The sequence below is a fragment of the Durio zibethinus genome, chromosome 4 (genome assembly GCF_047325235.1).
Source record: "Durio zibethinus cultivar Kanyao isolate XHJ-2024 chromosome 4, ASM4732523v1, whole genome shotgun sequence".
Lineage (NCBI taxonomy): Eukaryota > Viridiplantae > Streptophyta > Magnoliopsida > Malvales > Malvaceae > Durio > Durio zibethinus.
The window spans coordinates 36,430,236-36,444,342 of record NC_143165.1 but is presented as its reverse complement, the minus strand read 5'-3'; the positions used below and the strand labels follow the sequence as shown (position 1 = coordinate 36,444,342).

General features: G+C 30.2%; 2 protein-coding genes across 2 annotated transcripts; both read right to left on the bottom strand.

The window, feature by feature from the left end:
* Nucleotides 1-1,495: 1,495 nt before the first annotated feature.
* LOC111287709 (eukaryotic translation initiation factor 5A-2) lies at nt 1,496-3,053 on the bottom strand. The gene is made up of 5 exons (XM_022878382.2): nt 2,785-3,053; nt 2,352-2,474; nt 2,202-2,258; nt 2,028-2,102; nt 1,496-1,861 (listed from the first exon to the last, which is right to left on the bottom strand). Exons 1-5 carry the CDS (start codon nt 2,905-2,907, stop codon nt 1,760-1,762), a joined length of 480 nt encoding a protein of 159 aa, XP_022734117.1. The 5' UTR covers nt 2,908-3,053; the 3' UTR covers nt 1,496-1,759.
* A 528-nt stretch (nt 3,054-3,581) lies between these two features.
* On the bottom strand, nt 3,582-13,622 carry LOC111287711 (cell division topological specificity factor homolog, chloroplastic). Its single transcript, XM_089760124.1, is given in 6 exon segments — nt 3,582-4,242; nt 4,244-4,455; nt 11,532-11,779; nt 12,017-12,268; nt 13,046-13,176; nt 13,258-13,622. Coding segments are annotated over 3 exon segments (642 nt in total). The 5' UTR covers nt 11,583-11,779; nt 12,017-12,268; nt 13,046-13,176; nt 13,258-13,622; the 3' UTR covers nt 3,582-3,863.
* Between the last annotated feature and the right edge of the window lie 485 nt (nt 13,623-14,107).

Sequence of the window (14,107 nt, the reverse complement as noted above, 5' to 3'; positions counted from 1 at the left end):
AACGGTATGACCCGTGAGGCTGACCATGCTCTTTTGAGACATGTGATTGATATTTGACGCCCGTGACAGACAGACAGACATCAATGTGAATCATAAGCCATGACCAATGAATGACTAAGTACATTTTTTTAATAAAGTATTTGTACACTGCAATAAACAACACTTAGATAATAAGGTCCGAATTTTAAAATGTCACCCTTTTTTTTTTTTCAATATTGTACACAAAAGATCTCATTCTCATGTATTTATGATAAACAAAACATTTATTTTAAAAGAAATGCACATATTTCTATGATCTGTAATGCTTTTAAACATGTAACCGTTTGATTTTCTAGGTATAAAAAAGAATTTGTTAATTGTAAAGCCTGAATAAAGCACATTTTAGATTTTCTAGGTATAAAGAAGAATTGGTTAATTGAAAAGTCTAAATAAAGCACATTAGTGCTTTAAGATTTTTTATCCTTTTTGTTTTACTTTTCTTGATGTCAAGCATTTAATAATTGTGTTTTGTGAAGGAAGTGGACCCAAATTGGGCAACCCCTTTTTAGCCGAAAGCGATTCGGATCCAAATGATCATTATCTACTACCATCAGTTTTGCTGCATTTGTGCGCAAAGATCAATAGTAACTTCTTGCTTTTGTTTACATTAGAGTAAAACATTTTCTCACATGTTAAATTGAAAATAATTTGATCATATAAATATAACAACTGGGTTTTTCTATTGCCATTTAACTTTAAATTAAATGTCTATATTCAAATTTAATAATATTATAATAAATATTATCCATTGATGTTCTCTTTGTGATAGAATATATATATGTAAAGTTCATATCATTGGATAAATTTATTGTTCCTACACGTGATGAAAAGTATTTGACGTAAAATGAAAAAACATCACATCTGTTCAATTAAAAGTAATTTAACATAAAATAAGTTACTTTTTATCTATTATCAATTAATTTTCAATTAAATACTTAAATCTTAAAATTTAACACAATCTTGGTACACGTTTTTTTCTTTCACAATTTCATTTTCCAATCACTCGGATGTGAAAAAAGCGAAATTCTACAACTTTTGCATTAAATTATCTTACATCTTTTTTTCTTAGGTGACTAGAAATAGTTGGTCTAAAAGAGTGACGAAGCAAAACTTGAACACTTCAAAGGCAGGATTGCTATATCCACCTAAAATTAGTGGGCCATAATAATGAAAAGGAAGGACTTGATCTTTGATAATACTGAAAATTTTCTTTTTCCACACTCCACTCTCTTTGCTGCATTCTTGTCCTCTCTCCCCCCGCCCCCCCCCCCCCCCCTCATTTTTTTCTCTTTTAATAAAGCATTCTTGCCAGGATCTAACTCATCGCACAAGCAATTTTTCAGATAACAATTTAAACTACTAAAAAAATTAGACAGGAAACAACAATTTAGACTTTACCAAACTCATAAATTGCGATGCAATGCAATGAAAAAAAAAAAAAAGAAGAAGAAACAAGGAAACAAAATCAATTCGGTTATCAGACTGTAACTGAACATAACAAAAATTATTGTTTATAGAACACTAATTTTAATATAATGGCAAAGTCATCTTATAGCTGGAGGCCACATCTTTATCAAGACGTTCCAGAAACATAACCTCCATTTTTCAGACCCATATTGAACCTCTAATTAAAAAGTAAAACACTACTTACTATTTATCTGTCTCATTTGAATTTAAAGGACTTGGGAAATAAGCATTCTCAAGGATGCCCGCGGTGCATTTATTTGGGGCCAATGTCCTTCAGAGCACAGATCTGCTCCTCTCCCATTGCAGACATGACACTCACAACCAGATCCTTCCCCTCAGCAAATCCATCCTTAATCTGCATAGACCAAAGAAAACATCAGTTTAAAATCACATAATATTAGTTTTTTCAGACCAAACGAAGAGACAACATGATAAAACTAGGATACCAGCTTTGACAATCCAAATGAACTTAACAGCAAAATGATAGAAATTAGATACTACCATTTATCATGTATACTAACCTGCGTAAGCAGACTATCATCGGTTGGAAGCCTGAGATCATCCTTAGTGTTACCATTCTCAGTCAACAGACTCACCTAAAACATTAACACGTGTTATAATCAGAACATCATCAAAAGCCACAACAATTCAAAAACCAACCAAACAAAGCAGAAAGCACAAAAGCATGATCGTACAAATCCATCCTCGGAGATATCAATCAACTGGTAATCAGTACGGTTGACATGAGGAACCTGTAACAGGAATAAACAACTTTATTTGCCTCCGAAAACTACAACACAACAGAGTAATCACAGCTATCAAACTATACAGAAAGGTAGATATACATCACAGTTGTGAGAGGAGGGAACGATATCTTCGAGCTTTTTGGCAGTGAAGATATCAATTCCAACAAAGTGACATTTAGCGTGACCATGTTTGCCAGTCTTTGAAGTTGAAACTTCCACAACCTGCAAAAGCATGTGGTAATGAATATATCTTCAACATAAGCGACGGATCAAAAATCCTTCAGCTAAAAAGTATTTTGAGATCAAAGATTAAATCCCTCAGCTTAATAATTTCTTGATAGATAATTATCTTCACTCACAAAACGAATTCGATGATCCAAGAATTATATCTAAAAATTTTGATAAATAAACAAAATTCTGGTGACCTAAAAGAAAAGAATTTTACAGATCAGAAGCAGAAACAGAGGCATAAAATAGGTAACTGAAAGATTAAAAAACTGTAGATCAGAAAAGGAAAACCCTAACACCGAACCTTGCAAGGACGGCCTTTGATTACAATGTAACCGTTCTTACGGATGGTGCCGGCCTGCTGAGGATAAGTCTTCGAAGCTCCGGCGTCAGCCTTCGATTCGAAGTGGTGTTCCTCGTCCGACATGGCGGCGCTAAGCAACTCAAAGGCTTAGGGAAAGCGAGAGACAAGGAGCAGAGCAAAGCTTCGAAGGTGAATTCAGAAGAGAAATACCAGGGAGAAAACAGAGTGAGGGAGGAGAGAGAGGAAAAGGGGCACGATTTTGGGTGGTTTATAAATCGTTGGAAATTTAAGGAAAGTAGGATATGAGAAATTCGGGTCAAGTATGTGGATAGAGTTTGGGCCGTTGGATCGTATGTAGAGTAGGGTCAGGATGAGATTGGAAAATATGTTTGACGATAGCGTGCAACGGACGCTGAGTTTGAGATGTTTGCACGTGGGCTAATTTGGGCCCACTATCAATTCCAATTGGATATTTTCATGAAAATTAGTTGTTTTTTTTCCTAAAAATAGTTTCTCTATGCATAGAAAAATGAATAATAATAAAAAAGCAAAGAAATTTTGTACTCTACTTGTCTGCTTGAGATGTTTGACCAACAAAACAACGACATCGATACAATCCAAGCACGTTAACAAAAAGCATCCTTCTGAAGCTTACAAGCCGTTCTCTTGTTTGGTTGTTTGGCTTTTCTTTTTTTTTTTTAATAACCAGCCATGAAAGATTCAAACCCAATAATTTTTGCAGAAAAATAATTTTTCTCACTAAACGAACCACCTTGATCCGGCTTAAAAATCAGCCGTCAGAGAAAAGATCATTGTTGCCATAAATATTTAAATCGCACACAAGCTAACACAAGTTGGTAGACAGATTAGCAATATGAGGTCCCATGAAGCCAATTATCAAATCAACTTACAGGTTGAAAGAAGGGCAAACGAGAGAATCGCCTCAATGAAAATTTCATATATACAAACAAGTGTAAAGTTGCATTGCTATCTAAACGTCCAAACATCTAAAATCTAGAACGAAAAATTAGATACCAGCCAAATGGAAACGTTTTCCTTCTGAGCTGAGGAATCCGTGTTTATTCATCTGGAATGTAAAAATTGAACCTGACATCAACGGAACCAGACTGTTCTCTGGAATCGTTGTACTTGATATTTGTTATTGTTCCAGCTTCATCCGCATCTTGATATTCTGCCTTCACCCACCAAACAGGCACGGTGACAGAATAAATTGTCCCCAGATCAGCATCAGTAGAGACATTAAGCTGAACCTTGTCGTTTGAATCTATCTCCACAAAATCTGACAGAGCACGCATGATGTTTTTAACAATTTTCTGTTTTGCCCCATCACTAATTGCACAACAGTCAGAGAACCGAATCATCTTCAATTGCTGCTTCGCTATATTTGCATTAGAGCTCCTTCTAGATGCTGGAGATGGGAAAACTATTTTCCAAGCCAAGTCGCTCAAAGAAGCTCATGTTTATAGCATTTAAGAGGAAGCTCTCAACCTCTTGAGTGACAGCATTTGGAGATAACTTATAATCTCCCATGATCCCAGCTAATCTTTTAGTTTTGCTGCGAATGTTTTGGCTATTTACCGTCATTCCATTCCATTTTGGTGTAATTTCAGAAAAACTTGATCCTCCATTCATGAAACCCGTGAAATCTACCTGTAAAACAGCACAAAAATTAAAAAGATGAACATGCAATTTGCATATCTTCTTAACTTTTCATCAGTAACAAACTATGCTTGCAAAATCCTTCTACTTCTAACAAATAAAGGTCTTTATTTCTAACATAAAAATGGTCCTTTCCAAAATGAAGATGAAATGACACTACATAACATTAATGTATGAATAAAATAAAAAGGATGGTGCATTTGGAATCATTATAGCTTTTCTAAGCATTTAAAGCTAAAGTACGTTAGCACATCAAAGAATGTTATACACATTTGGCATATCAATTAACCGCTAGCACTGATTGGCATTTTATACAAAGCAATGAACTATTTGTCAGACAAGTAAAAATTTAAGCCCGTGCACAATAGCAATGCAAAAAGTTCTCTTAAAAACAAAGGCCACAAAACTACATCTATCAACAGCTATAAAAAAGTACCATATCATCTAGAGTCAAGGAAGCTAGAGAACCATGCTATTTGTATGAAATGATAACTTTAAATAAAATTAATCAACAAGAAACTCATCGACGTACCAATATCCAACATAAAGTCTAAACAAAATATAAATAGGTTTTGATACACTGGTACCGTACACAAGTAATTTTACTACATCCTCCACATTAATACAAATATTATTCGGGCATTAGAGGCAGCCGCTTATTATAGTCCATGCAACTATCACAAGAGTATAACTAGATCAACCACCGTCCCATTATCTCCAAAAGCAGCAGTCAACCACCATCACCCTACATATAACCTATAATCAAAGGCATTGCATCTTTCTTTAGTTCCTAATCACCATTGCTGATTTTCATTACCTAATGAGGTGATTGCCACATGTACGAGGTTAAGGTCTAATGACAAATAAGGACAGGATTGACTTGCATGGAAATCCAAACTCATTGAGCTCAGATCTTCCATTTTCAACATCACACTGGTATCAATGATGCGAAAAAACATAGTACATGAAAAATGACCTTAACCATAAAGGGCTGAATCATTATTCTATGGTAATAGGTCCTAAAATCCACAGCAACTATTCTCAGCATAACCCATCTTGCAATTTGATGTCCTATACATGCTTATAGAATTTGGCTCTATGTGCAATAAACTACAAGCATAATTACGTAAAATTAAAACAGGATTCCGCATCCTTAATTGAGGAGTAATCAAGACTAAAAACAAAGACCAATCCAAAGTCTTGAACATTGATTGAAATAAGGCAAGACCAACAAGAACTTCTATGTATTTGACTATGATGCAGTACAAATATTCATCAAAAAGTAGAAACTTGCAGAGTCAGAACCGAAGCTTACAAACCCAAGATGGCCCAATATACTAAAATAATTAGATCAAGACAGATGGTGAAACCCAGAAAGAATTTTGCTGAAATTGAAAAAGTTTGAGAACTGTTAAGGGTTTGCAGAGCTACCATGTTTACCCGATGCCGCGGCAAACTAGGAAAACCAATGAGCTCATGCTCCGTTTGGTTGCAAAACAACAGCTAAAAACTTGGAATCCAAACAAATCAGAATATCATCTCCAACTCTAACCCTCAAAGGCTCAAACAGACACTGAATTACCCAAATTACCCAATGTTATTCCGCAACCCAAACACGGAATTGAGCAAACATATGATAAGATTTCGAAATGTGTAGAGAAAAGTTAACAACTGAGTCGTTTATAGAGATAAGAAGCGAGGGGTTGAAGATAAGGACCTTTCTTGATGGTAAGAAGCAAGAGTGGCAGCGACCATTAAATTCCCGGATATCGACATTATGGAGCCAGCTGAAATTGCCCTTTATCTAACAGGGAAAACTGTAGGCTCTTTTGCTCCCTGGAGGTTCAGACTCCCTTGTACCTGAGGCGGCTTGGGTTGGGGAACAACAGAGTACCGAATCCACGAGCAATTCCCATGGTGAAATGTTGCGCTAGGGACGGTGCCGTTTTACACTTTTGTTTATTGTTTTCCCGTTTTATTTGGTCTTTTGTTGTCTTTGATTTCCTTCACCTTTTTACTCACTCTACGTCCAGGGGACCAGGGTGGGCTAAGGCTAGTGGCGCCAATAGTTCAGTAGCCTTTTTAAGTACAATTGAGCCTAATGATAGCTTTTGGGTTTCAGGCCCACAAAATCCTTGTAACCATATCTTTTTCTAAAAAAATTAAATAAATGGTACATGATTTGACCTAAAGCTAAAAGTTTAAATGAAACTGAACAAAATTTGAGGGAAACGAGTTAGAGATAAATACAAAAAGAAGTTATTTAGATCGCAGAATTAAGAAAAACAAACAAACAAGGAGAACCTGAAACATAGATCAAGTCTAGTTGCCAGAAACATAGAAAAACGGAGTAAGGAACAAACAGCTAAATAAAGTAATTCTAAAAGCGTTGCACTATGTTGAATCTAGAGGAGTCCCTCTCACTCAAACTGAGAACTAGTGCATGGCGAGTTCGGCTTGGTTGTGCTGATGCATGGGTCCAAGTTCAACGTCCTCTTGAGGAGGAACAGGGTTAGAACATTCGTCATTCCCGGTAATGATCATCATGGAACAAGTGCGAACTGATTAAAGGGAGCCAGTAAACCACAGGAAAATGTGTTTAAAAATATCAAAGAACATGGCATGCCAGGGAGAAGAAGACGATAAGTAAATGGACGGCCAGAAAAGCGAAGGTGGAAAGAAGAGTGAGGCTAGAAATGATGCGGTCTAGGCAATAGAGAATGCTTCGGTGCGGAAGCGAATGGGACTTAAGGTTATAGGGAGTTCAACCAAGGTGAAGAGGAAGAGTAGAAGAAACATCATCACTAGAATTACGAATCCCAGGTCCAAAATAGAAAATTGTTGGACAAAGAATGAGGAAACCAGGAGATTCCGGTTCAAAGGGCTAAAGAACAAAAACAAGATCAAATTCTATATAGGTGGGATACAGTACCGCAAATCCATGTTTCCTTAGCCCCGGTAGGATGCTGAGGCTATAAAAAAAATCCAAAAAGCAAACGTATTTCTTCCTTTCCATCACGGAGGCTATAAATAAAAGTACTCCTAGAATCTGTATTAAAATAGTTCATTCATGAATTTGGACGTACTGATTGTGGGATTCCCTCTAATCGCATCCAATGTTCCACTACTATTTTCCACAAAGTGCGGCAAAGAATCCTTTCCCATCGTCTGAGTGTTGGGATAAAAAATAATTTCACTAATTACTAGGAAATGGGGGAAATCAACCTGAATGCGGGTAAGATACAAACAACCGTAAAAAAAAAAAATCGACGTCACATAATCAATTACTATGTCAATAATAAAAAATTTTAAAAGAAATATTTTTAAAAAATTATAAAAATATACATGTCATATATATTTTAGAAATTATAAAAATTAAAAAATTTTGAAACATTAACGAATTCCAAAAATCTGAAAATTTTATAAAAAATTTTGAAATTTTCAAAAAACTGAAGATTTTAATTTTAACAAAAATTTCATTAAAAAACTTTAAAATGAAAATAAAAGATATGAAAAGTTTTGAAAAGTTTTGAAAATTAAAAAAAATCTTAAATTTCCTCAAAACCTTTTCAAATTTTTGAAAAGTTAAAAAATATTTCAAAAATCTGAAATTTTCTAAAAATTCTAAAAATATATATATAAGAAAAAATCCAAAAATAAAAAAAATTCACGAAATATATTAAAAATTGTAAGACTAAAAAAAAAAAGAAAAAATTTCATAATTTTCAAAATTTTTTTACAATTTTTAAAAGTTTTTAGAGTCTTTCAAAAAAATTTAGATTTTTTTATTTTTTAAGTTTTTATTAAAATTTTAATTTTAAGAAAATTTTATTTTTTTAAGATTTTCAATTTTATGAATTTTTTACAATTTTTTGAATTTGGTGGATTTTTTGTTAAAATTTTGAGATTAATGAATTTTTTTCAGTTTTCATAATTTTTTAATTTTTATAATATTTTAAAATATTATAAAAATTCTGAAATTTTCAAAAAAATACAAACTTATAATAAACATAAAATTTTCCTAAAATTAAAAAGGATTCACAAAAACTTTAAAAATTAAAAAATCTAAAATTTCTTGAAAAATTTTGAAATTAAAAAAATAAAATTTTTTTAAAAAATTTAAAATTTTTGAACAAATAAAATTTTCCAAAAATCTGAAATATTATAAAAATATTAAAAATATTCTGAAAAATGAAAAATAAAAAAATTTAAAATATAATAAAATTTTAAAATTGTAAGATTCTAAAAAAGAAAATTTTTCATAATTTTTAAGAAATTCTATTGAAACTTTTTAAAAGTTTTCAAATTTCTTCAAAAGTTTTAATTTTTTTTATTTTCAATTTTTTAAGTTTTTGTAAGTTTTTTAAATTTTAAAATTTTTTATTTTTATTAATATTTTTTTTATTTTTTATTTTTTATTAAAATTTTAGTTTCTTTTAAATTTTTTAAGTTTTCATAATTTCTTTTAATATTCCAAAATATTTTTAAGAATTTTTAAAAAATTTTAATATATTTTTTAGTTATTTTTTTAATTGTTTTGAATTTTTAAAAAAACTTCTTTTAATGATGATATAACAGTTGATAATATAGTGTTAACTGAGCTTCTTTTAATACGTATTAACATTTTATTAAATGTTGATATCATGCAAGTAAATTGATTGACAGCTTTAGTTTCATGTACTGAAATAGATGACAAAATAAAAGTTAAAGTACCAAACTAAAAATTGTAAATATATCATTTTTATATTTGACTCATTTTTAAAAGATTAATTTTTTCTATGTATTAAGATATTTAGTTTATGCAAGTTGAAATCTAAAAGATTTAGATTCAAAGTTTAATATTTATAATTAATTTTTATTTTCATATTACAATTTTTTTACAAAAATTAATTAATAATAAATTTTTTATAATTTTCTATCTGCTATTATTTAATTAAAACATAAAAAAGAAAGGTCAAATAAATAAAATATTCATCTATTTTATAATGACGATATTAATATTAGGGTTTCAAAGAAGATATTAAAAAATCTTTAAATTTGGCTATAAATATATTATGTGTTAATAGATGCAAAACGTGATGTATATATAAAAAAATTAATCATATCCAAAACTATATTTTATTATATAACAAATATTAAAAAAAAATTTACTTATTAACATATATATATTTACTTTTAAAATTAACTTTAATTTGTAATGTAAAAGATAAAAAGAAACAATAATCAAACCAATTTTTACTCAATTTATAAATTTAAGGACTATTTTATTATAGATGTAATAATTGCTTGAGATAATATTTCATTGTAATATTTTATTAAAATATTTTTTTAAAAAAAATTTTGAATTTAAAACACAATTTTTGCAATACAATGCAAAAGGAATTTATGTGTTTATATAATAATATGAATAAATATATATGGTTCAATAATTTTTTTAAAACTAAAATATGACAATTCAAAACGTAATTTAGTGATATAACACAAAATATAAGATACATAAATGTGAGGCAATTAATTAAAATTTTAACAAAAATTATATATAAATTAAACAAAAATAAAAATATATATTATATTTTTTGTATCAATATAAATTATAAAATATAATATTTTTATAAAATATCTTATAAATACATAAATTATTCATATTTTATATACATGAATTACAAAATTTGACTGTTTCTCTTGGCTTATACAAAATATCTATCTACTACAACCCAAACAATAGAATAAAATGACGCTTAACAATCCCTTAAATGGTTTTATAAGACTCCATTTTAAACTCGATGTTGGTAGTTGATAATTATTATCACTTTAAGTTATTAATACTATACCAAATAATGAGATAATTATTTTCTTAAAAAATTAGTATATATTGGCATCAATTATTTTAATATATTATTTCAAATATTTTAATTTAATATAAATATATTTATAAATATACATGAACTTATATATAGTAATACTAATAATAATTTACAAAATAAATATATAATATCTTAAAAAATCAAACAAATTGGTTTAAAAATATAAGATACAATATTATTAATTTATCATAATATTTGTAAACAATTAATTTAATTATATGATATTTAAATGAGTATTTTTTTATATTAAAATTTATTAAGGTAAAAACAAATAAAAAAAATTTAGCTTTAAAATTGTTAAATTTTAGTGATGGAGTGCAAATAATTTCTTGAAAAAAATTAAAATACTTTTGAATTTTTATTTAAAAAATAAAATGTAAAAAAAACAATAAAAATATAGAAATCTAACTTTTAAGGATATTTTATTCATTAGTTTTATTTTTATTAAGTTAAAAATAATTAAACAATAAAAATAAATTAAAAAACATAAAACATATTTTACATTATAAATTAATTTATCAAAATTAACCGAAATTAACAAAAATAACCAATATTATAAGAAAAATCACTTTTAAAGGTATTAATTTGTTTTACAACTATTTGTCTTATGTTCTGCGTAACTTCTGTTATGTAACCTTTTTTGCAGTCTTTTCCTTTCCCAATCTCTGAGGATGTTTATGTTTGGATTCAGGTTATATTAGCGAAGACTAGTTAATTATGACGGCCGACAAAAAATGGTATGACTTCAAGGCTGTAAAAGCACAATAAAGTATTTGAAAGGTATGTTAAATATCATCTTTATCCGAAAAATATAGAGAAATAAAATTAATGATAACATATATAAATAAAATTTATATCTTAAAACATGATTTTTTAGACATTCATTAAAATAATATCACTTCATAATTTCTTAAAAATATTTAATTAATATTATAAATATTTATTTCTTGATCCACTTCTCAATTTTTTTCTTATGTAAAATAAATTGTTAAAATTGTCCACAAATTTATACATTTCAAATCATTGGATTATTGGTTTAAGACAAATTTTTACTAATGTAATTGAAATTAATTTTTACTAGTCTATGTGTCCGTTTATATTGCATTTTTCATAATTCTATTAAGAATAAGCTTCTGATAGCACATAGCCACGTAGGCACACTTTTATTAATTTAAAGGAAATTCCTGTACTACAATTACTAACCTTGCTACCGTATGGGAGTTGGCTCCATTCAGCAAACATCGCTAGCCCCATTCGTATTTCCTCCACATGGTTCCCTACCGCCGAATGATTAGTATTCTGAGCCTTTGTGATTTGTTTAATGATCCCAAACTTCAGCTGCTACGATACTGTAAACTTATACAATTTAAAAACAGACCCAATTTTGTTTGAACTGGAAGGATATGAAATCTATAATTTTGCGCGTCCATCTGCTGATCCAATTGCATATCCTGCATGGGCATGTAATCTTATTTAAAGGCATTATTATGAAATTTGAGAGCCATCTCATAAAGTTGGTATTTTGAAGATTATAAGTTCTGACAAAAGGCTACGCTTCAAATCTATCACATTCGTTCTTGTGAAATTCATTGCTTGCTGCTTGGTCATCGGCCATTCATCAGCCATACTCTTTGGACATAACAGAACAACATCATTAAAGTGAAGCTAACAAAATCAAGAAATAATACCTTTGGAACAAGGAGCTGAGCAGACACATCTTATTTGAACACCCACACAAGATTCATTTGATTGAACTGATTTATCTAAGTTACGCGAGTCATAAATATCTACTGATGATTCAACAGCTATTGTTAATTCAAATCCAGAGAGTGACATGGACTCCATTTCTGCACCTAGATTTCCCGAGAACGCAAGGGGTTTTGCTCGGCACATAACCCAGGCTATCATCTTCTTATCAAAACCTGCAGTAATCGCTTGACCTGAAATAATAGAATAAAGAGTTTAACTTCCACTACTAGAAATAAAATTAGAACATGGGAACAGCAGACTTAAGTTTGTATAAAAGGCTTTTTGGATGTTCATAATAATATTTCTTGCAACTTGGAGGGTTCTTTGTGGCCCGTCCAATAGTAAGTACAGAACATTGTGCACTCATGGGGAGCCATACGCTCGCAAGGAGTTTCAGAGAATAGTGCTATTAACATTCTCTACATGCATATGTGCATTTTATAGAGGTATATATAATAAAAACTAACAGCCGGACTCTGGAAAGCCTTTTTGTTCAGAGGACCAAATTATTAAGTAAGATATTGACGCAAAAGTTGTGAAGTTCCAAATAGAAACTCAAGTACAATCAAAATGACAGTGGAAATGAGGTAGGTACTTAAGTGTGTCACAAGAATATTCTACACATGTTGCTATATCATCATGATTTCTAATTCTATTGCTGGTTCCTGAATGCAAAGTCATACCTAAAAAAAAAAACATTTTCCAAAAGAAATTACATAAATTGCTTGATTATCACAACTATTACATCTAAAGTGCAAAGCAGTTATAATTAAAAGGGATTTCCATATTTAAAGAAGCTAGGATATGCTTGTCAGTTAAATCACTTTGCTGTAAGTTATCTAATGGGAACCAGTTAGCACCCTCTTATTCATTCAATTTAGTAGTAGAAAACTACAATTAAAGAAGAAACCAACCAATAAAAGCTTCAAAACAAAAATTCATTTCACTCAAGCAATAAAAATGAGAACCTTTTAACAGAACCATCAGAGCCGGCGCTGCACGCTACAGATTCCTCCTGGAAACAACAGTCGAGAAGCGCAGCCTCAGACGGAGCTTCTAATCTGATCCGGGAACAGTCCACATCGTACAATCGAAAACTCTGCACATGTAAAGAATCAAAATCAGCTGCAATAATTGCAATTCAAAACAAACAAAAAGGACATATGAGAGGATTACTGACGGAGTCCCAAGAAGAAATGAGGAGGTTGTTGGACTGCGGGGCGAATCGAATACTAGAAATCGAGTCCCGGGTCGGGTTAGTGAATTCAAAACAAGAATCGTTCATTTGAAACGTTTTGAAAGAGAGTTCAACTCATGAAAGCCAGTGTTTATAAACTTGAGCAAGCAAAATTTTCTCAATTCTCAAATCTCAACACCTGATTCGGGAAAATAAGGGCAAGAGAAACCCTAATTTTTGAAGAACTGAAAACTTCGTTTAAGAAAAAAGGTTTCTTTGGGGAGATCTTTAGATGGAAATCTGATGCAGAAAAGAAGCCCTAATCAGGCAGTGAGGGAAGAAATTGAAGACTGAACGCAGAACGCCGACTTTCCAAATTCCCGCTAAGGGAAATTTCCGGTAAATTTAAATTATATAGTGGATTTACGAAATTATCCATATATTTCGGGTTCCTCAAAAGTCAAAATTGCCCTCCCATAATCTCATCTCATCTAAGGTCTATTTTGTCTTTTTCTCATGTTTATCATTTTCGGATGTTAATTAAAATTTAAGACAAAAATGATAAGAATAATTTTAATTATAAAATTTCGAAAAAAAAAAAAAAACCTTCCCATGCATCCGAAGAAGAAATGGTTGTAACTTGTAAAAGACCATGGATGTAGGATGAACCCTTCATTAATGACTAATGAGATCTTAGACGATTCCTATATTTATATTATTTTTTATTTTATATAAAGTATAAAAATTATTATATTATAATTTGTATTAACAATATATTAAATATTAATTTTATTTTTTATTTTTTAAAATTTAAATATGATTCCTTTTTAAAAAGTATTCATTACGCACCTTC

Bases quoted from the DNA above. Each gene is read 5' to 3' on its own strand.
- LOC111287709 (XM_022878382.2), bottom strand. From the start codon at position 2,907: ATGTCGGACGAGGAACACCACTTCGAATCGAAGGCTGACGCCGGAGCT. The intron at 2,475-2,784 runs GTTCGGTGTTAG...ATGCTTTTGCAG, and splicing joins TCAAAGGCCGTCCTTGCAAG to GTTGTGGAAGTTTCAACTTC. The intron at 2,103-2,201 runs GTACGATCATGC...TTAATGTTTTAG, and splicing joins ATATCTCCGAGGATGGATTT to GTGAGTCTGTTGACTGAGAA.